General features: G+C 49.0%; 2 protein-coding genes across 2 annotated transcripts in view; one reads left to right on the forward strand and one right to left on the reverse strand.

Moving 5' to 3' along the window:
* The window catches only part of LOC102452245 (uncharacterized), a 505721-nt gene that overhangs the window by 162097 nt on the left and 316603 nt on the right, over positions 1 to 27021 (reverse strand).
* Positions 3007 to 19465, forward strand: LOC102463934 (uncharacterized). The gene is given in 6 exon segments (XM_075913966.1): positions 3007 to 4192; positions 11706 to 11793; positions 12533 to 12659; positions 16066 to 16179; positions 16498 to 17853; positions 17856 to 19465. Coding segments are annotated over 6 exon segments (1896 nt in total). The 5' UTR covers positions 3007 to 4145; the 3' UTR covers positions 18020 to 19465.

The following is a 27021-nucleotide window of genomic DNA, read 5'->3' on the forward strand; positions in this document are numbered from 1 at the left end:
AGAAAGGCTGAAAACGGAAAACTTTTCCGTTAAAAGCATTTTCGGAAAAAGCGCGTCTAGATTGGCACAGATGCTTTTCCGGAAACGCACTTTTTGCGGAAAAGCGTCCGTGCTGATGTAGACGCGCTTTTCCGCAAAAAAAAAAAGCCCCGATCGTCATTTTCGCAATCGGGGCTTTTTGGCGGGAAAGAAATCTGGGCTGTCTACACTGGCCCTTTTCCGGAACAGTTTTCCGGAAAAGGACTTTTGCCTGAACGGGAGCAGCATAATTTTTCCGGAAAAACACTGACGATTTTACATGAGATCGTCAGTGCTTTTCTGGCAATTCAAGGGGCCAGTGTAGACAGCTGGCAAGTTTTTTCGGAAAAGCGGCTGATTTTCCGGAATAAGTGGCCAGTGTAGACACAGCCTCTCGGTGTGTGTGTGTGGAGGGGGGGGGGGGGGTAGGAAAAAAAGAGCAGCAGCTGTGAGGGAGCCTAGAAGCTTGACTTGATGGGTTGTTAACTTCTGGGGCCAGGGGACCCCCCCTTTCCCCTCCCACTCCACTCCTCTCCCATCTGCCTCCCTGTGCCTGGGGGGGGGGCGTCTCCCCACTGCAGAGTAGGCTGTGCTGGGAACACTCTCCTGGGCCTTTTGGGTGGCTTGTTTTGTTTTGCGGTGAGACCAGAGCTGGTTTGCTTCTGTTTCCTCTCAGCCCTGAACTTCAAGCCTTGCTGAAACTTCCTCCTCCAGCAGATGGTCCCGGATCAGACCTTTTTTGCTTTGTAAAGTCTGGTTCCAGTTCAGTTAAAAACCCTAGTGCTCTGGTTCAGTGTTGGTGGGTCCAGCTGGGCGAATGGAATCCACCACTACTGAGCTGTCCCCAGGGCCTGCAGGGTGACCCCAGGGGGCTCGGGCATGTGGGGAGGGGTCCCTGGTTACTGCAAAAGCAGAGGTGACTGGTGTCTGGGGCTTTGCACCCATGGAGACGTGGTCTTGGCGCCATGGACTGGACTCCTGTGGGACCCTATCCCCTGCAAGGCTGGACACCCTGGGGTTACCTACCTGCCCACCCCTGCTTTGCTGTGCTGCACCCAGCCTTCCTCTCCCTCCATTTCCCTGAACTCCACCCCAGAAACCTGGACCCCATCCCTATTCCCAGGAGCACCCTGCCTCCCATCTCCATGAACCACAGCCATTCTTACCCCAGTTTTAGCCCCAGGCACTCCTTGCCCCGACCAGACACTCTACCTCCAGCCTGCTCCTGCATTCTGCCCCCTGACCAGACACCCTATTCCCAATCTGCTTCTGCACCCTACCTCCCACCAGACCTTGCACCCTCATCCCTTTCTGCATCCCACCTCCCATCCAGATCCTGCATCCCATCCCTATCCCACTCACTGGCAACCCTATCCTGCACACTGAACCCCTCATTTTTGTCCCCACCCCAGAGGCTAAGAGGGTCTGTAAAACCCATTAACTCTGGAACCCCAGAAAAGTAAATCTGGCCTATGGGAAGCCCTGAGCCTCAGGTCTCTCTGACCTTTTCCCTCGCCCCATGGGGCTGGAACGCTGGAGGAATGAGGTGTCTCAGTTGGGGGCCACATCAGTGAGAGTTGGGGGTTTTGGGAGGAGTTTTTTTTGCTTCTTGTGTGTGAACCCCGACACAAAAAAGGTTCCCCCCACCTTCCATAAATAAAGAAAACATTGAAACCTTGTGTGTTAGACATAAATTAATATTTTATTTTCTTTAAAATGAAGTTTGATAAGCTAACATGAGAATGTTAAAGCTCTTGATCTGTTTAATAATTTAAATTAAACTGTTCTCTCTAGATGCAGTGCTACCAAAATGGCTTGGACGTTATGTACTTAATGGAGCGTTTTCTTTAGCAACTGTTGGTACACGGAAAGGTTAACATTGAGCCAGGGAATCCATGGGCCAAAAGGTTTGAGAACCACTGCTGTAGACCTCTAGGCTAAAAGAGGGATTTGAGGGGTGCACTGGGGCACTGTCACTAGGACATGGCCTCATAATCCTTTTCAGAGTTGCAGCTTACTGGGATACCGTTCTCCATTCCAGGGGTGTGGCTTTGGGCGAGGGCTAAGACCTAACACATGGCTCTGGGAAGCCTGCTTTGTTTGCATGTATCCAGCTTCCCAAAGGATCCAAATCATTCTGTGTCACTATCCTGCCCTCAGCCTTATTTACCTGTCTGCTCATATCTTGTCATCCATACACGTTGCCAGCTGGGATTTTATATTTGCTTCAGGTTCACTGAACAATTAGTTCCTAGACCTTCTTCAGAGCTCCTTATAGCCCAGTGGGAAAAGGCCTCCAGCCTCTGTTACACAGGCCGTGTCTACACTGGCATGATTTTGTGCAAATACATTTAATGGAAAAGTTTTTCCATTAAGAGTATTTGAGCAAAAGAGCATCTACACTGGCACGGACACTTTTGTGCAAAAGATATCTTTTGCGCAAAAGCATCCGTGCCAGTGTAGACGCTCTCTTGTGCAAGAAATTAATGTGGCTGTTGACACTGGCCCTCTTGCGCAAGAATACTTGCGCAAGAGGACTTATCCCTGAGTGGGAGCGTCGGAATATTTGCGCAAGGACCACTGATTTTGTACATTACAAAGTCAGTGTTCTTGCGTCAAGTATCAGAGGGGTAGCCGTGTTAGTCTGAATCTGCAGAAGCGATGAGGAGTCCTGTGGCACCTTATAGACTAACTGAAGTGTAGGAGCATAAGCTTTCGTGGGCAAAGACCCACTTCGTCAGACATGCATCTGACGAAGTGGGTCTTTGCCCACGAAAGCTTATGCTCCTACACTTCAGTTAGTCTATAAGGTGCCACAGGACTCCTCATCGCTTCTGCAGTGTTCTTGCGCAAATTCTCGCAGCCAGTGTAGACAGGCAGCAAGATTTTGCACAAAAGCAAGCGCTTTTGTGCAAAATCTTGCCAATGTAGATGCAGCCAGAGACTATAGTGCAGAACACACACTTTGGATCTGTGTTATCCAGAAGCATGTGGAGCTGGGGGCGTGTCAGCAGCTTATAAATGCCTCACTGTTTGGTTCATGCTCATGATTAGGAACAGAAACAGTGTTACTGTCCTGGGTTCTGTGATGCTTTCATGTGCATGTTGCATATTAAATCCATAGGAATGAGTGGAGTGAGGTGTGTCTGCCCCTTGGTTCTTCTCCAGCATCCTCCCATTCCCTTGGGTTGGGCTCTTTCTGGCCTTTCCCTTCATGCTGGTCATGTCTTTACAGGCTCCATTCCCCCGGGGGCAGGGAGGGGCTACCTCACACAATGCCACCTCCTCCTCCTTACTCTCTGGCCTGGAATGTGCTATTCCCCAATGCTACCTCTTCCCCGCCTCTCCCAGGACAAGGCAGGGAGGACCAGCTGGGGGAAGGGGGATTCCCAGGGTGGTTAAATCTCTTTCCAGCCTCCTGGCAAAACCCTCCCAGCAGAATCAGTCTCTTTCCTCTGTCTCTCTACTCATCTGTTTCTGGAAGTCAAACAGAGGACGTAGTCAGGCATCCACTCCAGTATCTTCCTGGTATCCAGGATTTCCCAGCCAGAAAGGAGCTGCTGGAAAGTGTGAGAAATGGTCCCAGTTTGGCCCCTCACACTCTGATTCTCTCTTTCACCAGAGAATGTGACTGGTGACACGGCTCATCCTGTTCCTGCTTATCCATGGGAGAACTTTTATTGTCATGATCAGCTGTAAAAATTAGTTGTTTTTACGTGTGACATTTACTGCAGTTCACAAAAATAAACAAACAAAAGATCCCCAAGAAGAGTCCCTTCAAAATCCTTACTGCACTTAGGCAATTTGTGTTACACGGACGTTTTCCTCTGCTGCTACTGACACTTCTCTTTTAGCAGGAATGTGGCTGTTCCTTTAAGAGAAGTCTCATTTCCCCATATCAAAACGGTTGATATGACAACTTCACATTTCCTCTAGTACTTGCTGTTTCAAACTCAGCCATTCTTAGCCAAGGCGAAAAGCACATGTACCAGTGTGGAACAAAAAGGATTTATTTAAAACTGTAAGGAAAAGCTACAATAAAACACTGCAGCTATTTTACAGCTAGACTCAGCTGTGCAAATTGATACAATGAAATGGGCGTTGGAATATAAACTATCAGTTACCAGATGAAGGCCAGGGCACATCTTAAAGATCATAAAACTTCTCAAATCAGGTAAGTGAATCTTGACTGCTTGAAAGCCATGGAACTAAAGGACTTATAGCATCCTTAAGAGCCACTGATTTTTTATTTGCACAGCGTTAATAATACAAAGATTTGATAATCTCTTGAGACTTTATTTTACTTTTTATGCTACATGTACATACAAAATAAATTTCAGATCACTTTCCTATCTGTAACACCATTTTTACAGCTCTTTGACTTAGCCATGCATTTATACAGTTTTTTGTGCTTGGTTCAAGAGCATTGGGCCAGCTCCCACCCTCAGTGAAGGCAAAGGAAGATTTGTAATAAAATAATTTCCTGTATTTAACATACTGAAAGAAACATACAGCTGCTAAGCCAACTGCCATCACTATAGTTAGAGCCCTGCGCAGATAAAAAATGTATTCAGATCCTCGTTTGCATCTGCAAAATTGAGGCACAGACATCTACATCCATGGATGTAGATATCTGCAGCCATAAAGTGGTTATCCACAGATTTGCTGGGCTCTAATTATAGTTTCCTGCCTATTGCCACTATTTTTCTTGCTTTTCCTTGGGACTGGGGAGGGAGCACCAAATCTTCTTGCTCTGAAAGCCTTACGGGGGAAAAGTCCAGTTATATGCAGAATCAAATAGAAAAGAGCCTTCTTTCTTCATTTTAAAATCCGTGGGAATCATGAATGTGCCTGCAGTGAAGCGACTGTTTTACTTAATCAGATGGACTTAATCGCTGAACTGGGGGTCAGAAACAAGGAGGACGTGTCTACACACTTAACTCAGTGTGGGGTTTGTGCATGTCTGTGTGCACTGATTGGCACCAGCTATTGAGTGATCGATTCATCAAACATGGATGAATGGTGCACTGGGTGAAGGTCTATGTTGGTGCTTCCCCCCCATTACCTCTGACCCTTGGGGACTCTCTGGGTTCCCCTCCCATCATCTCTGGTCCCAGCTGCCTCCCCTGAGAGTGTAATTTAAAAGAGGTACCAGAGCTCAGTCCTGGCATCAGAAATTAAGCTAATAGTGGATTGCATCTTGCCAGAGCTCAGAGCTCTCCCTCTGGCCACTCCTGACTACCAGGGGCACCATTTTGGATTTTATAGCGGTTGGGGGGAGGGGGGTTCTTCACTGTGATTCCAAGGACTGCTTAGGCACCTGAAAACTCTAGGGCTGTGTCTACACTGGGCCACTTATTCCGGAAAATCAGCCGCTTTTCCGGAATAAGCTGCGAGCTGTCTACACTGGCCCTTGAATTTCCGGAAAAGCAACGATGCTCTACTGTACAAAATCAGCCGCTATTCTGGAAAAACTATTCTGCTCCCGCTCGGGCATAAGTCCTTATTCCGGAACACTGTTCCGGAAAAGGGCCAGTGTAGACAGCCCAGGAATCTTTTACGGAAAAAAGCACCGATCGCGAAAATGGCGATCGGGGCTCTTTTCCGGAAAAGCGCGTCTACATAGGCCACAGATGCTTTTCCAGAAAAAGGGCTTTTCTGGAAAAGCAGCCTGCCAATGTAGATGCTCCTTTTCCGGAAAAACTGAAAACGGAATAGTATTCCGTTTTAAGCATTTCCGGAAATTCATGCCAGTGTAGACGTAGCTTAGTTGTGCTTGCGCTTTTTTTTTTTTTTTTTTTAAAAGCATATTATAATTTAGCTGACAGGAGCACTGTATCTAGCTGTTATTGACAGAAATAAAAATGCTCCAAATTCACATAGAAATTTAAAAATTTAATGTAATTGGAATTTGTATCTATCAGGAGACAGTACAGCAAGATGTTCCCAATTCCAAGCCTTGAGGTATCCATTCTGTAGCTTTAACCCAGGTATCAGAGACACAAGTTTGAGGCTTTGCAGACTCTCTTTAGAAGCGGTAAATACATTTAAATATAATCTGCTTGCTTTCCCTAACAGACACACTCTGTGTTACTGCTGTTATCAATTCCACTAGAACCATATTTACTTGATTTGAATATACATCAGGTTATTCCCTCTGTTATTAAGAAAGGAAATTTATTTTCTAATTATTTTGGTATTTATGTTTATGGACCACAATAATGTACGTGACTCATTAACATTACACTACATCATTATGATCATACTTGGAATTGCATTTATTTTCATAAGAATTTTAAGTTATTTTACAAATATAACTAAAAATCAAATTTGAAAGTTAGCAATTTTCATCTGCAGAGTGTGTAAACTAATGTGTTTAGCTTTTTTTTTAAAACTGGCTCTGGCTCCGGCTCCGGCTCCGGCCCCGGCCCCGGCCCCGGCTCCGGCTCCGGCCCCGGCCCGCCTCTCTTTCTCTTTTCACTGGCTTCCTCCCAGCTTTTATAGCTCTGAGTTAATGAGGCCTGGTGGGTATTAGGTTGTCAAAGGGTTATTGACACAGCCCCATCCATTCCTCTTGATTGGGACTGGAGTTATGGGAGCTGATTAATAACAAACAATTGGAGGAAACTGAGGCAGACAGATTAAGGGTGTATCCCAGAAGAACTAAGGGGACTAAACCAGTGTTTAGTTTCTCAACCTTTGTTTATAAAGTACTTAAAAAAAAAAGAATGATCAAGTACTCCCTTTTAAAAAAAAATAAGTACCCCCAGTACCAGTTTTCAGACACACACAATTTTTTTTCTACTATTGCAACACATTTGTTTAAGCAACTTAATCGTAGCCGAGCGGGCAATGAAATTTTTGGGTGTAAAAAGTACAAAAATAATAAAGCGCTGTAAAACTTAAAACAAAAATTCAGTTTTCTCCCAAGTTTCAGTTGTGCTGAAGTGCCCCCCTGGACTTCTCTCAAGTACCCCTAAGAGTACTCGTACCACTGGTTGAGAAACACTGGATTAAACAACTTGAATCCTAAAAGTTCTGAGATATGCGGCCTTTCTGGTGTCTCTAAGTCTTTCTGATGGCTTATGTGAACTTATAAGTGAGCTTCTCCTGGCACCATGAGGGCAGGTCACTGAGCTCCGTGCTGCTGCTTATCTTCTTGGTACATCTGTCCAGGAAAGGGGAAAACAAACCTCTAAGTCAAACCACAGTACAAACCAAGAAACTGGGACCGCTGCCAAGAAACAGCCATGGGAAATAAAGATTTCTGTGCTCTAAGACAGTCAGCTAAGTCAGAGACCAAGTCAGGCACAGCCTCTGCTCTCTAACTCTGATTCTTTCACTGTTGCCTCCAAAGGGTCTAAAATGTCTGGAATCTCTAGACATTCCTGTCTCACGCTCCTCAAAGAGCCTGTAGCCTGATTTAAAGATGGTAAATACGATTAGTTTGGGTTACAGACTCGCCAATTGAACTAATCAGAAGATAATAGGGTTCTTGTCCCAGAATCAGGCTGCACAGAATATCCCAGGGACTTTCAGGGGGTATTAAGGGGGGTTCACACGGAGACAAAATAATTTTAAAACTTTATTAAAATATATGGAATTGAAATGAAATAGTAATTTGAGTAGTAAAGTAAATCAGGGTTACAAATGCAGCGTTATTAGTCTAAGATACATATAGAATTATTTCTATAGGTGGTGATTAACATCCGATCTTGATAAGCTGGAGACAAGAGACTAAGGATGAGCCTTCCCTCTGGTACAACAGGTCAGGCCCAGGTTTCTCAGTTCTTGACTGAGAGGTGCAAAAGCTAATGCTAAAAGATTATTGAAGCTAACTTAGTTTACCTAACAGACTGACCTAAATCTAGATTAAACTAAGAGACTATTAGGAAAAAAAAAGTTTAGGGACAAAGTTGAGAGACTAATTTTTAGGGCCATGTCTACACTGTACGGCCATCAGAGCACCTGTGTTTTTTCCCAGGCTCCAGCTGGAGCATCCACATCTGCCTTTTTGCACAATAGCTGTAGCGCAAAAGGGAGTTATGCCTCGTAGAAGGAGGTTTCCCTGCATCGGCAAGTGCCCTCTCTTCTGCCATTTTACTGCAGATTTACTTGTGCAAAATTGGCCATTTTTGCACAAAAACCTTGCGGTGTAGACGCAGCCTAAGGGTACATCTACACAGTGCAGCTATTTCCTTCCCTCCCCCCTCCCACTACGTAGGCGGCTTCCTTGGCGCTTTGCTGGCGGGCATCTGGGATGGAGCATTCTCCGCTGTCGCCCGCCAAGCCCCTGCCACCCCGCCACCCACTGCGGCTGCCCCAACACTACACCTCATGCTCCCCTCCCCGCAGGACTGTCTCTGCTGTGCAGGGCCCCAAGTCCAGATGCGCCACTGCCTCCTCCTCCACCTGCAGGCAGCCGCTTGTTCCTTGTTACAGTGGCTGCCATGGCCAGGGGGTGAGGTGGGGGGATGCTGGGCGGATGTGAGACAAAACCCAGGCAGAGCAGCAGTCACCTGAGTCCCAGGAGGGGCTGCACGGAGCCTGGCTGGGGTGCCGCGGGGTGCCCTGGCCTGGGCTCCTCGGGTGCACTCTGAGCACTGCTGCTGTCTCTCCCCCCACTGCGTGTGGGGTGCTGTGCTTGGGGTGGTGTGTTTGTGGGGGAGGGATTCCTGTCACTATACCCAAGCATGCAGGGGGTGGAGGTATCTGGCCATGCTAAGGGGATCCCCAATGGGGGGGTCCCAAAGGCTACAGGGGTGCAGGGACCTGACCATGCTAAGAGAATCCACAACGGGGTCCCCATCACTGCACAGGGTGGTCTGTCCATGCTAAGGGGGTCCCTGAAGGGGGGTGTTGAGCTCAATCCCCCTACCCACCCTGTTGGGGGAATGGCAGTGCGATGTCTGGAAGGTTTCCCAGCTGCAAGGGGGTCTGAAGTCAGGTGAGCATCCCCCCATGATGCTGAGCAATTTAGTGGAGCTCAGGGGGTTATGTATGTATTTATTTATTTATTTATTTTTAATTGGACTATAAAAGATCATGGAACAAAATCAGTCCCCACAATCTAAGACTGAAAGATGTTTTGAATCTGTTACTAGAGAACATTCCCCAGAGCGTTGTATTGAGAGAGATGCCACATTCTCTCTGTCTAGGATAATGAAAAGTTACCTGAGTGCCAGTAAATTAAGTGACCTACCTTTTATCTCTAATTTAAATGAAAAGTGTGGTAATGGGTTAACTGAACACATGGGAACGGACTTGCTGGGCCCCCGTGGACAGAAGGGATGGGACAGTCAGTCCTTAGCGCTGCCCAGATCACACTATGTGGCACTCCAGTGGTGAATTGCAGAGCCTGGGGTTCTGGCTACTGCCACAGTAGTTAGCAGCAATTGCTGGGACCCCCGGCCCATTTGCCTCCTTTGCCCGTGACCCCTGTCGGCAGGTGAACTTGTACATTAATGGGAATATTTTGAAAAGCACTCAAAAGATTTAGAAAAATTAATTCTATGGCAAATCAATGTGGTTTATGCCACCACGTTTTTATGTGCTTTTAAAATTTCCTCCCTAAAATGTTCCATCCATGTGCGGACTCTGGAGTGAACCAGATGAATTTCTGAGAGAGGTCAAATCAATGAACAATAAAAATGATAGCATGTCAGTGTCTGACTAAACAACTCATTTTACCATAGTAATACAGGAAACCCGTGACTTCCGACTGCCCGAGTTACGACCCCCTGCACTTACAACCATTTTTGTAAGTGCGGAAGGGGATAAACCCTCCCAACTTACATCCTTGGCCGGCATTTATGACGGCACGCAGCGACTATTGTAAATGAGGGTTCGCGTTATGACACTCCCGACTTGCGATGCTTCCCCAGGAACCAACCGTGTCGCAAGTCAGGGGCCGCCTGTACCTTCCCATTGTTAATTGCCTTTCCTCTTATTTCTAATTAAATTTTATGGAGTTTTGAATAAAAAGACCAATCAAGCCAGAGTCTGGTACAAAGAGAATGTTCAAAATAAGTAACACAAGTAATGACCAAGTAAAATGACAAGCCCATGATACAAAATAATGACACTCTGACTCAATATCAAACAGCAAGGAAGAAACTGAAAAGAAAAATCCTAAAGGAAAAGAATCCGGAGAAAGTTGCACTCCAACAGCTAATGCCACCGATACTTACGAGCTACCTGACCACGGAAATAGCCTTTAAAATGTTTTCATGACTCTGCAGATGATACTTTCAAATATTGCCAGGTCAACGAGCTGCATGTAACCCTTCAGGAGAGAAGACGCCATGGAAGATCACCACTTCAGCAGAATTATTAGAACCAAGGTGTCAAATTCTGCTCTTGCTTGCAGCCAGAAAAATTTGGATTTCATTTATAGGGCGGACTTCAGAGTGGTTGAACCTGCGCAATTCCAAAGGGCCTGAATTAGACCTGGGATGAACACGTTAGTTGACCCTTCTGGGCACAAAAGAATTGCTTTCTAGAAGACCACCTCCCACCGTCCCCACTCATATACACCCCCCGCCCTTCCTTCTATACATAAATATTCCATTTATAGTGAAATCTCCAGATTACATATTGGCTGTGTCTAGGCTGGCCAGGTTTTCCGGAAAATCAGCTGCTTTTCTGGAAAAACTTGCCAGCTGTCTACACTGGCCGCTTGAATTTCCGCAAGAACACTGACTTCCTACTGTCTGAAATCAGTGCTTCTTGCGGAAATACTATGCTGCTCCCGTTCGGGCAAAAGTCCCTTTTGCGCAAAAGTTTTGTGCAAAAGGGCCAGTGTAGACAGCTAAGATTTGTTTTGCGCAAAAATGGCGATCGGGGCTTTTTTGCGCAAAAGCGCGTCTAGATTGGCCACGGATGCTTTTCTGCAAAAAGTGCTTTTGCGGAAAAAGCGTCCGTGCCAATCTAGACGCTCTGGTCCGAAAATGCTTTTAACGGAAAACTTTTCTGTTAAAAACGTTTCTGGAAAATCATGCCAGTCTAGACGTAGCCGATATCCAGTTCTACTGATGATTCCCTCACCTCTGGGAAAGGGTTAAAGTATTTGAATGAGTCCTAGTTCTGGGTGATTATGTGTCTTTCTACAAATCCAAAGCATGGAAACATACTTACTACAGCCGGAGCAGCGCCTGCTGCTTGCTTGTGGTTCCTCTGGCCCTGGCTGCCGGAGCAACCACTTGCCACTCATCACATGGCCCCGGATCAGCCCTGTCTGCCGCCCCCGACCATGTGGCTCCGGCCACCAGAGCAGCTGCCAGCTGCCTGTAACATGGCTCCATTTCCCTGCCCCGGCTGGGACAGAGGCAGCAGCCGCTGCCAGTCATGTGGCTCACAGCTCCAGCACTGGGGAAGGGCTGAAGCTCTGGCCAGGGCCATGTGCTACTTCTGGAACATGGAAGCCGCCTGCAACTTGGCCCCGCCGCTGAGCAGCCATTGCGCGGCCCTGCTGAAGAGGTGGGCGGGCCTCAAATTCTTGGTTTTCCCCCTGCACAGGCGTGCACCTCGGAGGGAACATGGGGGACGAGGTGCACAACTGAGGGCTTTCCCTGCATGGCACGGCCCTACAGTGTCTGTCGGCAGGGAGGCAGCCTGGGGGAACTGGGCTGTGAAATGGACCGAACCTCCTTTGGAAACCTCCCCAATCGTCCCTCTCGCCCTGACAGGCTGAAGACTCACGTCCGCGCTTTGCTCCAGAGCGTCCCATCTTGCAGGAGACAGGGCGGGGAAATGGCTGCGGTGGAGCCGGCTCAGGTAGGGGATTTTGTGGGCAGCTGCAGGGGGGTTATTGTAGAGGGGGAAGGGGCAGGAAATACAGAGGGTGAGGCAGGGAGGGGGCCGAGTGGGATAAACCTGCTGGGACATGCTCAGCCTAGGGCCTGACTGTCTAAACAGGCCCATTGGGGGCAGGGAGGGAACGTTCTCCCTGTTCTAAAACTCCCTAGGGACAGGGCGGGGAAAACTGAGCAGAGTCTCCATTGGTTCATCAGTGGCTATTCGCCAGGATGGGCGGGGAGGGTGTCCCGAGCCTCTGTTTGCCAGAAGCTAGGAATGGGCGACGGGGGTGGATCACTCGGTGGTTCCCTGTTCTGTTCATTCCCTCTGGGGCACCTGCATTGGCCCCTGTGGGCAGACAGGACACTGGGCCAGGGGGGCCTTTGGTCTGACCCAGCCGGGCCGTTCCTATTGTATTTTTCTCACGCTGGAGACAGAGCTCACTAGCCAGAGGCTGCCGTGAAATAGGCGGGTGCTGGGATTCCTGTCCCTGTCGCCTCTGCAGAGCTCTGCTCCCCCCTCAGCCTGTGGCTGGCAGGTGGGTGGATGAGAAGACCCAGCCCTGCTCCATCTGCTGGGAGGCACAAGGAGCTCTCTCCCCTCTCTCTTCCCTGGAGCCTTCTGGCCTCTCTGGGCAGAGCAGGGCGGGATTCTGCTCCTCTGGCCTCCTCCTTTGTGACGAGTGGGGCTGTGGCTGGGGGGACTCTTGTTGTTGCAGATGCGGGTGACCTTCGAGGAGGTGGCTGTGTATTTCACCCAGGGGCAGGGGGCGCTGCTGGGCCCCGCTCAGAGAGCCCTCTACAGGGACGTCATGCAGGAGAACTACGAAGCGGTGACCTCACTGGGTAAGGATTCCCGTCCCCTCAGCTAGGAAAGCCACGGGGCCAACATTTCTGTATCTGCTCAGTTAAATTAGAGGGAAGTGGGGCCCTCAGCCCCTGTGTGAGAGACACTTTTATCCCCCTGCCTCCTTCCGGGGAACAGAGGAGACAGACACCTAAGGGACGTGTAATTTACCCCATCTCTCCAGCTTTCAGTGGCCAGAACCAGGATACTGTCCAACCTCTATTATTTCTCCTACACACATGGTTCATTGGCCTTCTTGGGACTGGCTTCAGCTGTGGGGAGGGCTCCAGATTCCTCATGCTTGGAAATGGGCAGAAATTTACCCCCAGGCTACATCTACACTGCAGGCTTCTTGCACAAAAACTGTTTTTCCCAAGTGCTTTTGCGTGAGAGAGTCCATGGCAGTGTGGATGCTCTCTTGCACAAGAAAGCTCTGATCATCATTTTAGCCATAGGGGTTTCTTGCACAAGAAACCCCTGGTGCCCGTCCACACTGGCTTCTTGTGCAAGAGGGTTTATTCCTCGAAGGGAGAGGAATAACTCTTGCGCAAGAAGCCCTCTTTTCCGGCACCGTACTGTAAATTTACTTGCGCAGTGTAGAAACTCCGCAAGTTTTTGCGCAAGAATGGCCATTCTTGCACAAGAAGCCTGCAGTGTAGACATAGCTCTCGAGATGTGTGTGTGTCAGCAAGTTCCCCAGAACCCATAGATCATTAAAACTCCTAGGCTGTGTCTAGACTGGCATGATTTTCCGGAAATGCTTTTAACGGAAAAGTTTTCCGTTAAAAGCATTTTCGGAACAGAGCATCTAGATTGGCACGGACACTTTTCCACAAAAGCACTTTTTGCGGAAAAGCGTCCGTGGCAAATCTAGACGCGTTTTCCGCAAAAAAGCCCCGATCATGAAAATGGCGATCGGGGCTTTTTTGCGGAAAACAAATCTGGGCTGTCTACACTGGCCTTTTTGCGCAAAAGCTTAGTTCGAATTAACTTTGATAGGGGCTACACATACAAACCGCTAGTTCGAATTTAAATCAAACTAGTGGAGCACTTAATTCGAACTAGGTAAACCTCATTCTACAAGGAGTAAAGCCTAGTTCGAATTAAGTAGTTCGAATTAAGGGCTGTGTAGCCACTTAATTCGAACTAGTTGGAGGCTAGCCCTTCCCAGCTTGCCCTGGTGGCCACTCTTGGCCAAACCTGGGAAACTTTTCTGCCCCCTTCCCGGCCCCAGAGCCCTTAAAGGGGCACGGTCTGGCTACGGTGCTTGTGCCAGTTGCAAGCCTGCCAGCACCCAGCCAGCAGACCCTGCACCTGGCACGGCATGAGCCAGGCACCTGCTGCCACCCAGCCCTCCGCCTCTTCCCAGGACCAGGCTGGCGGCTCCCAGGAGCCTGCCCGGGGCCGCAAGAGGCAGGCACCCGCCTGGTCTAGTGCGGAGATTGTGGACCTCATCGAGGTTTGGGGGGAGGCCTCCAACGTCCACGATCTCCGCACTAGCCACAGGAATGCAGCCATCCACAGCTGCATGGCTGACAGCCTGGCCACCAGAGGCCATATGTGAACCCAGGAGCAGGTTTGCATGAAAATCAAGTTGGTCCAGTGAGACCCCCGACCCTGAGCCCTGAGCTTAGAACATAAGAATATAAGAACGGCCATACTGGGTCAGACCAAAGGTCCATTTAGCCCAGTAGCCTGTCTGCCGACAGCGGCCAACACCAGGTACCCCGGAGGGGATGGACCGAAGACAATGACCAAGCAATTTTTCCCGTGCCATCCATCTCCAGCCTTCCACAAACAGAGGCCAGGGACACCATTCCTACCCCCTGGCTAATAGCACTCCATGGACCCAACCTCCATGAATTTATCTAACTTCTCTTTAAACTCTGTTATAGTTCTAGCCTTCACAGCCTCCTGTGTCAAGGAGTTCCACAGGTTGACTATGTGCTGTGTGAAGAAGAACTTTCGCTTATTAGTTTTAAACTTGCTCCCCATTAATTTCATCCGGTGTCCTCTAGTCCTTATATTATGGGAACTAATGAATAACTTTTCTTTATTCACCCTCTCCACACCACTCATGATTTTATAGACCTCTATCATATCCCCCCTGAGTCTCCTCTTTTCTAAGCTGAAAAGTCCCAGTATCTTTAGACTCTCTTCATATATGACCTGTTCCAAACCCCTGATCATTTTAGTTGCCCTTTTCTGAACCCTTTCCAAGGCCAAAATATCTTTTTTTGAGTTTAGGAGACCACATCTGTACACAATACTGAAGATATGGCGTACCATAGCTTTATACTTCCCCTCCTCCTTCTTCCCCTGGCTTCCCTCTTCCAGCTCCCTCCTCCCAGGTTTCCCCCTCCCCTCTCCCACCCTCTCTCTTCCCCTCTCCCACCTCCTTGTCCCAGTCTCCCCAGAGGTTAATCCCCCTCCCCCCAGTTTTGTTAACTAAAGACAAAAAGGGGGAGGGATAGCTCAGTGGTTTGAGCATTAGCCTGCTAAACCCAGGGTTGTGAATTTAATCCTTGTGGAGGCCATTTGGGGCAAAAATTTGTCAGGGGTGGTACTTGGTCCTGCTGTGAAGGCAGGGGACTGGACTTGATGACCTTTCAAGGTCCCTTCCAGTTGTAGGAGATAGGCAATCTCCATTAATTTATTTATAAGAGAATTTCTATTTTTGAACACATGTCCTTTATTTTTTACATCAGGAAGGGGGGCTAGGGAGGGGTAAGTGGAAGGAGGTGAGGGAGGAATGGGGTACGAGCCCCCGATGGGGAGGACTGGGGTGGCTCTGCAGGCTCCTCGGGGTGGAAGCTCTCCTGCAAGGCCTCCTGGATCCTGACAGCCCCCCGATTGACATCCCCGGATGGCAGCCTGCGGCAAATGCAGCCGTACTGATGGCTGAGTGCTGTGATGTGCCGAGTGCGGGCACTCAGGGCACTCCAAGACAGGACTGCTTCGCTGTACCTCATCGAGGTAGACAAGCAAGCAGGGAACCCTGAGAACTGTCTGTCCGGGGTGGGGGTGGGGTCCCTTTAAGCACAGCCCTCGGTTAGCCTGAGACAGCAGCGCCACACTCTAAGTCCTAACCTGATGCCCTGCCGGCACTGGTTCCGGCCAGTCTTAACTTCGGTTCAGGGTCCGCTCAATGTGGACATGCTATTTCGAGTTAGCAAAATGCTAATTCGAATTAATTTTTTGTTCTAGATGCACTAATTGGAATTAGCTTAGTTTGAATTAACTAATTCGAACTAAGTTAGTTCGAATTAGCGCTGTAGTGTAGACATACCCTCAGCTACTATAGTCCCATGTAGGATCAGATTGTGCTCAGGGAATGTTCCGTGTGACACATACTCTGCCCAGACTCCATGTGCCTTCACTTTGCCTGATTTCACCCCTGTGCAGGATTCCCCATTCCTAAACCTGACCTGATCGCCCGGCTGGAACGAGGGGAAGAGCCGTGGGTCCCAGATCCCCAGCCCTCCAAAGATATGGGGATCTTGAAAGCCACCTGCACAGGTGAGGAGTCAGGGGAGCTGACACAGAAACCTTCCAGTGTGTGCAGGGAAAACCTGGGAGTCCCAAAAATGAGCCGAGAGTGAGAGCCCTCACTTCTGCCCCATATCCCCCAGGTAGGGCTGCAGGTATAATCCTGACAAATACCTGTCACAACTTCCCAGACATCCTGTTAGCTGTCAGGAGTTTCCTCCCTACGATTCCTTCCCTGGGAGTGCTTGGGTGGGGTGTGGAGGCAGAATCCAATGTCTCAGTTTCCTGAACTATTATTGTGTTGTGCTTTCTGCCTTTGCCATTCCCCTCTTGGTCCTTTCTCCCCAGCACAGACAGTGACTCCTGCCTGGATTCTCTCTCTCCCAGCAGGTGATAGGGCAGTGAGGGAGAACAATGAGGAGAATCGACCACAGGAAGGTCCTGGAACTGTAGAATCACAAGGAACATTTTTGGAAGGAGCTGAAGGGGATTTTTCCCAGTGTGTAGAACAGGGGGAAGCCTGGGGAAATCGACACAGGGCAGAGAGGCAACTGGAGAACAATCCAAGCAGGAAAGCAGAGGAATCCATTGAATGTTTGGGAGGATCCAACGATCCTAAGGAAACTTCAGCCCAGCAGACACCTCTCAATGGAAAAAAATCCTATGAATGCTCAGACTGTGGGAAAAGATTCCGTGAGAAGTCAGGCCTTATTCTGCCCCAGAGAGGGCTCACGGGAAAGAGGCTCTGCAAATGCCTGGAGTGTGGAAAAAGTGTGACTGAACGGTCATCCCATACTGAACATGAGAGTGTCCACATGGGAGAGAAATCCCATACATGCCTTGAGGGTGGGAAAAGCTTCGCTTTGAGTTCGCACCTTAGCAGACATCAGAAAATCCACACAAAAGAGCGGCCCTATAGCTGCTTGGAATGTGGGAAAAACTTCAGTCAGAGGTCAAACCTCATTAGACACGAGAAAATCCACACAGGAGTGAGGCCATATAAATGCCATGAGTGTGGGAAAGGTTTCATTGAGCGATCAACCCTTATTGTCCATGGGAGAACCCACACAGGAGAGAAGCCATATAAGTGCTTGGATTGTGGGGAAAGCTTCAGTCAGACTTCACATCTTATTATCCATCAAAGACTGCACACAGGAGAGAGACCATATAAATGCCATGAGTGTGGGAAAGATTTCAATCAGCGATCAGCCCTTACTCTCCATGAGCGAACCCATACGGGCGAGAGACCATATAAATGCCACGAGTGTGGGAAAGGTTTCATTGACCGATCAACCCTTACTGTCCATGAAAGAACCCACACAGGAGAGAGACCATATAAATGCCATGAGTGTGGGAAAGGTTTCACTCAGCGATCAGACCTTACTGACCATGAGAGAACCCACACAGGAGAAAGACCATATAAATGCCATGAATGTGGGAAAAGTTTCACCATGCGATCAGCACTTACTATCCACAAGAGAACCCACACGGGAGAGAAACCATATAAGTGCTTGGATTGTGGGAAAAGCTTCAGTCAGAGTTCATACCTTATTATCCATCAGAGGGTGCACACAGGAGAGAGACCATATAAATGCCATGAGTGTGGGAAAGGTTTCACTCAAGGATCAGCCCTTACTGTCCATGAGAGAACCCACACGGGAGAGAGACCATATACATGCCCTGATTGTGGGAAAGGTTTCGCTGAGCTCTCATTGGTCATGAGAGAATCCACACAGGAGAGAGACCGTATAAATGCCTTGATTGTGGGAAAAGCTTCAGGTACACTTCAAATCTTACTAGACATCAGAAAATCCACACAAGTCCTGCATCAGCAAATACCCCAGGGAAAAAACTTTTCAGATTTCATTAGCTGGTGTGTAAAACACTTCTATTAGCGCTTGGGCACCAGAGACTCCTCCACACCCAAGAGAAATTCTCTTAGTGCCCTTCCTAATTCCCACACACAGATGAGTGGCATTTGACTCCCAGGGATCCAGCTGTCCAGCGCTAGGGTGAGGGCACAGCAGGACCCAACAATTAACTGGTCAGTGACCCACTGGCTCTGCCTGGTCTGAGCAAACCTCAATTGCCCCTTCTGCCAGCTGCAGCCAGAGCTGCTGGGCCGGAGGGGGGAGAATGAAGAGACACAAACTCCTCCAGATGCTCCCTGTGCCTGCCTCAAGTTCCCCCTCTCCCGTCCCATCCCATTTTTGAAAGAGATCATCTAGACAGCCACGTGACTTTCGAAAAAGCGATCCACTTTTTCTAAAGAGAGCACACAGGAAATCTGGACGCTTTCTTTCGAAAAAGCCCTGTTTGTGTTCAAAAGTGTCTTTTTTCAAAAGAGCTCTTTTGAAAAAAAGGCGTTCTTCATCGTAAAAGGAGGTTCACCACTATCAAAAAACCCACCATGTTCTTTCGATTTAATTTCAAAAGAATGCGATGACAGTCTAGACTCAGGTGAAGTTTTTAAAAAAAAAAACCCTGTAGTCTAGACGTACCCTCAGAGGGGCCTCGAAGTCTGCTTCTCAGTTCAGGAAAAGGGTCTAAGATAATAGCTAGATGGTTACTCCCCACAGATACCAACACAGGGTCAGGAAAATGTCGAGATTGATACATGAGTGATGGAGATGGTCTAATCAGATCATGAGGCACAAGGTGATTTGTGGTAGCATGGCAACATCAGAGGGCAACACATCAGCAGTGATGTATTTGTAACTGTATATAAGGTGGTGTCTTGGGGTACAGTCTTTGAATGGCCTAGGGAGGCAATGAAAGTGTTTCCTTGTTTTGAGCCATTTCATTGTTACGGGGTACAAATACATAGTGGCTCAGTAGAGTCTATTAACAACTATTAATGTACAGTACTTCGCTTCACAATAAACTTAGCCTGGCACCTTCAATCCTTATCTGATTTGTGGTCTGTGGGGGCTCTCCTGGATCCTGCTGTGAAGACTAAGTGCATTAATATACACCGCACACATCACGGAGGACCCAAGCAAGCAGCCTTCTGGTTATCAACATCAACTCGATGTCGTGAGGACACCGCGACAGTGGATCCTGGCCCCTGCTAACTAACATGAGCAATGACAGCTCCCTTCCCGGGGAAGGGGGAGGGTCCATACCACAGTTCCTCACAGCAGCCAGCTGGGCTTTTACGCTCAGAGCCCTGTGCAGATATAAAATGTGTATCCACATCTGTCCTGGTAACTGCACGAAGGGCAGCGGGTACAGAGCGGCTCCTTGTGGCTTGGCAGGCCCTGCCTGGGGAGGGAATGGCTGGGGAGCAGGAGGATTTGGGCGCCGGGGAATATGGGATAAAAAAACAGAGAGAACGTGGGGGGGGGATGCCTGCTCTGCCTTATCCCTGCCCCCTGTAGTCAGACAGCGCCGAGGAGGGGGGGTGATTTCCACACAGCCTTTTGTGGGAGGTCCAGAGACCATACCTCTGCCTCTGCAGCATGCACCTCAGAGGGCGCCTCTGTGGCAGGAAACGTGGTGGGGATTGGCCATCGCGTCTCTGGAACCCTCCACCAGATTTCAGTGTCCTGCTCCTTCCCTGTTAGCAGAGTGATTGCTAGTCCCCCGAGGGCGCCGATTGGCTCCTTCCCAAACATTCTCACATGACTCTAGGCCACTTTTATTGCTTGTCCATTTCCTTCCTGATGGAAGGAACTCACTAGCTGCTAAAACAGTGGGACAGTGAAACGTGGTTTTCCCATCCAGTGCCATTGGATGAGGATGGGTGAGTCTGCGGCTTCCCGCCTTCCTCCATGACCCTCACCCTCCACCCTTGGCACAGGAACCTCTGGCTCCGCATGGAGAGTTTTATCCTCTCCCCATTCTATTGCTGCACTTCCCCAAGGTTTACTGAGCACAACGGCATGGGATCTCTGTGCTCAGGAATCCCAGAGCGATTTCTGTGATCTACAGGAAGGAGGTGGGCAGCTCTTGGTGGAGAAAGAACAGGTTAAAAACAATTTAGAAAACTATTTAGAAAAGCTAGACATACCCAAATCCATGGGTCTGGATTTAATGCATCTGAGGGTACTGAGGGAGTTGGAAGATGTCATTGCAGAGCCTTTGGCCATTATCTTTAAAAACTCGTGGAGCTGGGGAGAGGTCCCGGATGATTGGAAAAAGACAAATGCAGTGCCCATCTTTTAAAAAAGGGAAGAAGGACAATCCAGGGAACAATAGACCAGTCAACCTCACCTCAGTCCCTGGAAAAATCATGGAGAGAATCCTCAAGGAATCCATTTTTAAACACTTGGAAGAGGGGAAAGTGATCAGGAATAGTCAACATGGATTCACCAAGAGCAAGTCGTGCCTGACCAATTTGATTAGCTTCTATTATGAGGTAACTGGCTCTGTGGACATGGGGAAGTCGGTGGATGTGATATACCTTGATTTTAGCAAAGCTTTTGATACGGTTTCCCACAATATTCTTGCTAGCAAGTGAAGGAAGTATGGATTGGATAAATGGACTGTAAGGGGGATAGGAAGCTGGCTAGATTGTTGGGCCCAACAGGTCGTGATTAACGTCTTAGTGGTCAGTTTCAAGCAGAGTGCCCCAAGGATCAGTTCTAGGGCTAGTTTTGTTCAACGTCTTTATTAATTACCTGGATGAGGGCATGGATTGCACCCTCAGCAAGTTTGCAGATGACACTAAGCTAGGGGCTGAGGTAGATATGCTAAAGGGTAGGGATAGGGTCTAGAGTGAGACAGACAAATTGGAGGACTAGGCCAAAAGAAATCTGATGAGCTACAACAAAGACAAGTGCAGAGTCCTGCACTTGGTACAGAAGAATCCCAAGCATAGTTACAGACTGGCTAAGAAGCAGTTGGACAGAAAAGGATCTGGGGATTACTGTGGATGAGATGCTGAATATGAGTCAACAGTGTTCCCTTGTAGCCAAGAAGGCTAATGGCATATTGGGTTGCATTAGGAGGAGCATTGCCAGCAGATCTAGAGAAGTGATTATTCCCTTCTATTCAGCACTGGTGAGGCCAGTTCTGGGCCCCCCCCCACTCTAGAAAGGATGTGGATACATTGGAGAGGGTCCAGCGGAGGGCAACCAAAATGATTAGGGGGCTGGAGCATATGACTATGAGGAGAGGCTGAGGGATTTGGGTTTGTTTAGTCTGCAGAAGAGAAGAGTGAGGGGGGATTTGATAGCAGCCTTCAACTTCCTGAAGGGAGGTTCCAAAGAGGATGGAGAGAGGCTGTTCTCAGTGGTGATAGATGGCAGAACAAGGAGCAATGGTCTCAAGATACAGTGGGGGAGGTCTAGGTTGGATATTAGGGAAAACTATTTCCCTAGGAGGGTGGTGAAGCACTGGAATGGGTTCCCTAGGGAGGGGGTGGAATCTCCATCCCTAGAGGTTTTTAAGTCCTGGCTTGACAAAGCCCTGGCTGGGATGATTGAGTGGGGTTGGTGCTGCTTTGGACAGGGGGTGGAACTGGATGACTTCCTGAGGTCTCTTCTAGCCCTAGGATTCTATGATCGTAAGTCATACTCCTGAGGGCTGCAGGAGAAAGTGTCACAGGTCTGAGCGTGGGCAGGGCAATCCCAATGAACCTCCCAGCACAGTGTGATCGGTCCAATCTCACAACCCCGGTTTCATCTCTGGGTGCAATTGCTGCTGGGCTTTTCTGGGCTATTCCAGATCATTTGTTCATGGGAACCCGGGGGATGTTTTTTCTTTTAGTATAATGATGTAACTTTTGTAACAGAGGGTGCATCTACACTCCACTGTTTTTCCGGAATAACGGCTGTTATTCCGGAAAAAAACAACACTAGCATCCACACAGCAATAGCGTTATTTTGAAAGAAAAGCAAAATAATGGAGGGCTTTTTCTGATGTTGGTAAACCTCATTCCATGAGGAATAAGGAAGGCCTTTTCTGAAAAATCTTTTTCAGAAAAATCTTTTTCAGAAGAGGGTGCGTGTGGATGCTTCACTACTGCTATGTCAAAATAGCTCCCCACCAGGGCCATATTCTAAAGTTATTCCTCCCCAGTGCCTCCTGGGGCTCTAAATTCACATCCACATTAGGGGAGCCTGCCTTGGACTAATTTTGAGGCTTCCCTGTAGTGTGGATGCTCTATTTTGAAATAAGCTATTCCAGAAGATAGCTTCTGGAATAGCTTATTTCTAAACAAGGTTGCAGTGTAGACATACCCCGACACAGTCAAGTAATGAGGTGAGAAGTAAAGCAGGTTTAACCACTTCAGAAGAAAATGGGTAATTTTATTTCTCTGCTTTTGAGCCTTAACAGATTCCCTAATGTATCACTCTATATAGATGTGAAAGTGTTTTACAGCCCATCCTGTATTGTGGGTTTTCTCTCTCTGTGAAAGTTGTTGGGTCGCACAGATTGATAGCAATTTAGTTAGACGTGCAGACATCACAACACAAATGCTCACTTGCCAGAATTTTCATTGTATTTTAACCATGTTCTAGCCTTTTCTATAAGTGTAACCCTTCTGCCAGGCCCAGTAAATAGCAGCAAGGGCTGGGTTCTGTATCTAGGGGTCTCCTCCCAACAAGGTAATACAACACCGGCTCGAGCCCCCACCCAGTGACCTGGGAAATCTTACATACACCTCTGGGTGCCTCAAAAGAGGCAATTCTTCCCCTCTGGCAAGCACAGAGCCTCAGTATAGTAGCAAACCTTTAATAACATGAGGTAACCAACATCAGCATTAAATTGGGGAAACACCAGAACTCAGCATTAAATTGGGGAAACACCAGAACTGGGATTTACAGACCAAACATGAGCGAAGGCCCTCCCCCAGCCACAAATCCCCCCAAAGTCCCAAAAGTCCAACACCCCAAAAGTCTCTGTCCTGTCAGTGCCGCCCGGCAGGGTTTCGATACACCTTACGTGGTCCGGTGCCCGATCCGCCACACTCCACCTGTCAGCAGCCTCCACTGTCCTGGCTCCCTCTACTGTCCTGGCTCCGCCAGCCATGGTCCAAGCCCCTGCCCAGGTCCAAGCCCCTGCCCAGGTCCTGTCCTGGCTCCCTCTACTGTCCTGGCTCCGCCAGCCATGGTCCAAGCTCCTGCCCAGGTCCTCCCCCTGCTGTCAGCCACTCTGTCCACCCCGCCAGCTGCATCTGCTGTCCACCCGCCCCCGCAGGTCACCTGCAGGTCACCCCCACCAGCTGCATCTGTCCAACTGCACCAGGCAAACCACTCCGCTGTCCACATGCACTGCGCTGCTCCACAGCAAAGTTAATTCCACAATTCATAACTAGACTCCTAACAGAATCTAAATTAACTCTGATATTCCACAGTGGAAAGAAGAGGAGGTACAACCAATGTCGTATATGCCTTCAAACAGAACCACCCCACCCCACCCCACCCCACCCCACCCCCCAGGAACAAAAACCTGTCTCCAACCTCATTCAATTTGACTGGGTTTGGAACCCATGCCCCTTGTCTAGCGAGTGCTACTTAGGTTATGGCGAATCCCTCGGTCATAAACAGTTCCACCATTCCATTGACCTTGATTCGCCTAATCAGGGTAACAACACTTTTATCCCCCCTGCCTCAATAACAGAGAGACTGGGGATCCCACAGTGGCCAAAGTGACCATTTGGGCTGCTGTGAGCACATACTAGACAGGGTGGGTGTGTCTATGCAAATTGGGCTCAGCCCCTGAAGTCTCTTTGTACCACTTGCCACAGTTCACCACCAGATGTCAGGATAGAGTTTACCCTGACCCTGCTTACATCAGCAATGACAATGGTCAGTATCTCTCAGCTGTGGGGGCAGGAGGGGGCAGAGCAGGGGAATATGAAGGGCATCAGGATTACTATGACACTGTGCCCCCCCTAGGGATGGGCCTGGCTGCAGGTTTCTAATCTCCCAACCCAAGCCCTGGAGGCCAGATATAGTTGAGCTGGGCCAGCTGCAGCCTGGCCCCAGGGCTGTTATCTAAGGGCAGACAAAACCAGACCGTTTCCTTTTGTGTTGGAGCCTCAGGGATTCTCTTCACTTTTTACCCCACCCATGTCTAAATGCTGCTTACTGACAAGTGCCTGGGGATGTTTGGGCTGGGGGTGCAGAATGTCAGGCTGAGTGGGGTGGGGGTGGGGACAGGGGCCTGTCTTTGTTTCTCCTTTGCAAAAATAAAGCAGATTTTTAGTTTCTCCCACTTCTGGGCTATGTCTACACTACGGCTGTGTCTACATTGGCAAGGCACAATGCAGTCGCTTTTGTGCAAAATCTTGCCACCTGTCTACACTGGCCGCGAGTATTTGCGCAAGAACACTGATGTTGTAATGTACAAAATCAGGGCTTCTTCCACAAATACTCTGATGCTCCCGCTCAGGGATAAGCCCTCTTGCGCAAGTATTCTTGCGCAAGAGGCCAGTGTAGACAGGCAATGTTAATTTCTTGCGCAAGAAAGCTCGATGACTAAAATGGCCATCGGAGCTTTCTTGTGCAAGAGAGCATCTACACTGGCACGGATGCTTTTGTGCAAAAGCACATGCCAGTGTAGACGCTCTCTTGCGCAAATACTTTTAACAGAAAAACTTTTCCGTTAAAAGTATTTACGCAAAATCATGCCAGTCTAGACGCAGCCTACATACTTTGTCGGAAGAGGCAATGCAGAAGAAGCACTGATTAGCATTTCCTTGCACTTCATTTGCATCATCTATTCCGATCCGTTTTTGTGCAAGAGGTTTTTGCACAAAAACAAGCAGTGCGGACGTGGCCTAAGGATCTTATGCAAGAAGGGGTTTTTTGTGTGCAAAATGGACGTGTCCACACTGCTTGTTTTTGCACAAAATCCTCTTGTGCAAAAATAGATCGGACTAGATGATGAAAATCATGCACAAGAAAATGCTAATCAGCGCTTAATTTGCATTGCTTCTTCCAACAAAACATGTAGGCTGCATCTAGACTGGCAAGTTTTTCCACAAAAGCGGCTGCTTTTGCACATAAACTTGCCAGCTGTCTACACTGGCCACTTGAATTTGCACAAGAACACTGACGATCTCATGTAAGATTGTCAGTGTTCTTCTGCAAATACAATGCTGCTCCCGTTCGGGAAAAAGCCCTCTTGCGCAAATGTATTTGCGCAAGAGGGCCAGTGTAGACAGCTAAAAACTGTTTTGCTCAAAAAAGCCCCGATGGCGAAAATGGGGATCGTTTCTTTCTTGCGCAAAACCGCGTCTAGATTGGCACGGACGCTTTTCCGCAAAAAGTGCTTTTACGCAAAAGCGTCCATGCCAATCTAGACGCTCTTTTCCGCAAATGGTTTTAACGGAAAAACTTTTCCGTTAAAAGCATTTGCAGAAAATCATGCCAGTCTAGACGTAGCCGTAGTGTAAACATAGCCCTGGTATCCTTTATTTTGCATTAACTGGCTCCCTTCATCACGTGGCTGCTGCTGGGGATCCCCAGCTGGGGACCCCTCTCCTGGAGGCTGGGGCTTGAGCTGTTCCATGCAGGAAACCCCCTCCGAGGAGGAAGCAGGAGTGTTGCTGTGGTGTCCCTGAGAACATTCAGCCCACTTATCTGCTCGACCAGGGGACCAAGGTCTCGTTTCCCCTTCTCGCAGGTGGGGACACGGCTCTGAGGAAGGGTCTCTCGTCTCTTAGGGGAGCTTTGACCAGTGAGCTGGGCCAGGGCTTGGCAGAAATCTCTCCCAGAGACTTGCAGGCTGGAGAGATGTTTGTTGGGCAGCATTTTGTGAATGTCGATGGATTTAAACGATTTCCTCAAGTGGTGGGTTTGAAGCTTTGGTTTAAAATTTTTCTCTGTTCAGATGTTCACAGTTTTAAGGAATTAGTGTGTGTGTGTGGGGGGGGGGGAACGGGGGGGGGGCGGGTGAGAGAGAGGCTGTCAGCCAAGGAGGAGCAACAAATAATGATTTACCGGCAGTCGATACTGTCACTCACAAAGCTTTATAGCACTAGGTGGATGTAACTAGAGAGAGCAAAGGGGCCGCAGGGCCGGGCTGGCTGCCCTTTCCCACAGCTCCCATTGGCCAGGAACAGGGAACCACAGCCAATGGGAGCTGCGGGGGCGGTGCCTGCGGTTGGACAACACCAGCACAAGGCCTGGCAGCTGCACTCACATTGCCCCCTTTTTTGATTTTTGAGAAACCCTCACTCCGCTCCCCCCAATAGCAAAACTTGTTGAGCAAACCCCCCCCCCCCCCCAAATCTGGGCTCTTTCTTGGGGCTGGGGCTCGTTGCCTCATGCCTCCCCAGGGATTTCTCCCCACCCCCCACTCCCAGTTTGGGAACCTATGTGCTTGGGGAAGGAGGCACCAGTCATGCGACAGCCTCCCGGTGTGAGGAGCAACCCTCCAGCTCCCCTCCCCTGGCTGCCTTGCCATGATGAGAGAAGCCAGGCAGGGAGGAGTGGGGGTAATTTCCCATCACTCTTCAGCGGACACAGGCTGCTGGCCCTCCCCCACAAGGCCTGACCTGGCCTTTCAATGGCGCCGATTGGCCACGGGCTAAATAAGTCTCCCATCAAACAGTTTCTGTGGGGCTGAGACATGTGCTGCCTGCTGCAGAGGGCAAAAATGGTGGGGATAGGCCTGGTGGGGGGGGCGGAGTTGCTCAGGTGGGGAAGTGCCTGCTACACCTTTGGGTACGGCTAGACCATGGGGGGAGTTTCGGGACCCAAAAAACTCTGTCGCGTCCAGGGAACATGTTTGCTCTTGTGCTTTTTTTTTTTTTTTTTTTTGCGGAAGAGCAAACACGCTCTTTTGGAAGCCCCTGTATTCCTTGTTCTATGAGGAAGAAGGGGGCTTTCAAAAGAGGGTTTTTCTGCCCGAATGTCGGAAAAGCCTCTTCCAACAAAAGAATCGGAAAAAGGTGCACAAAATGCGGCACACCTT

This window comes from Pelodiscus sinensis, chromosome 32, assembly GCF_049634645.1.
Source record: "Pelodiscus sinensis isolate JC-2024 chromosome 32, ASM4963464v1, whole genome shotgun sequence".
In the NCBI taxonomy this organism is placed as follows: Eukaryota; Metazoa; Chordata; order Testudines; family Trionychidae; genus Pelodiscus; species Pelodiscus sinensis.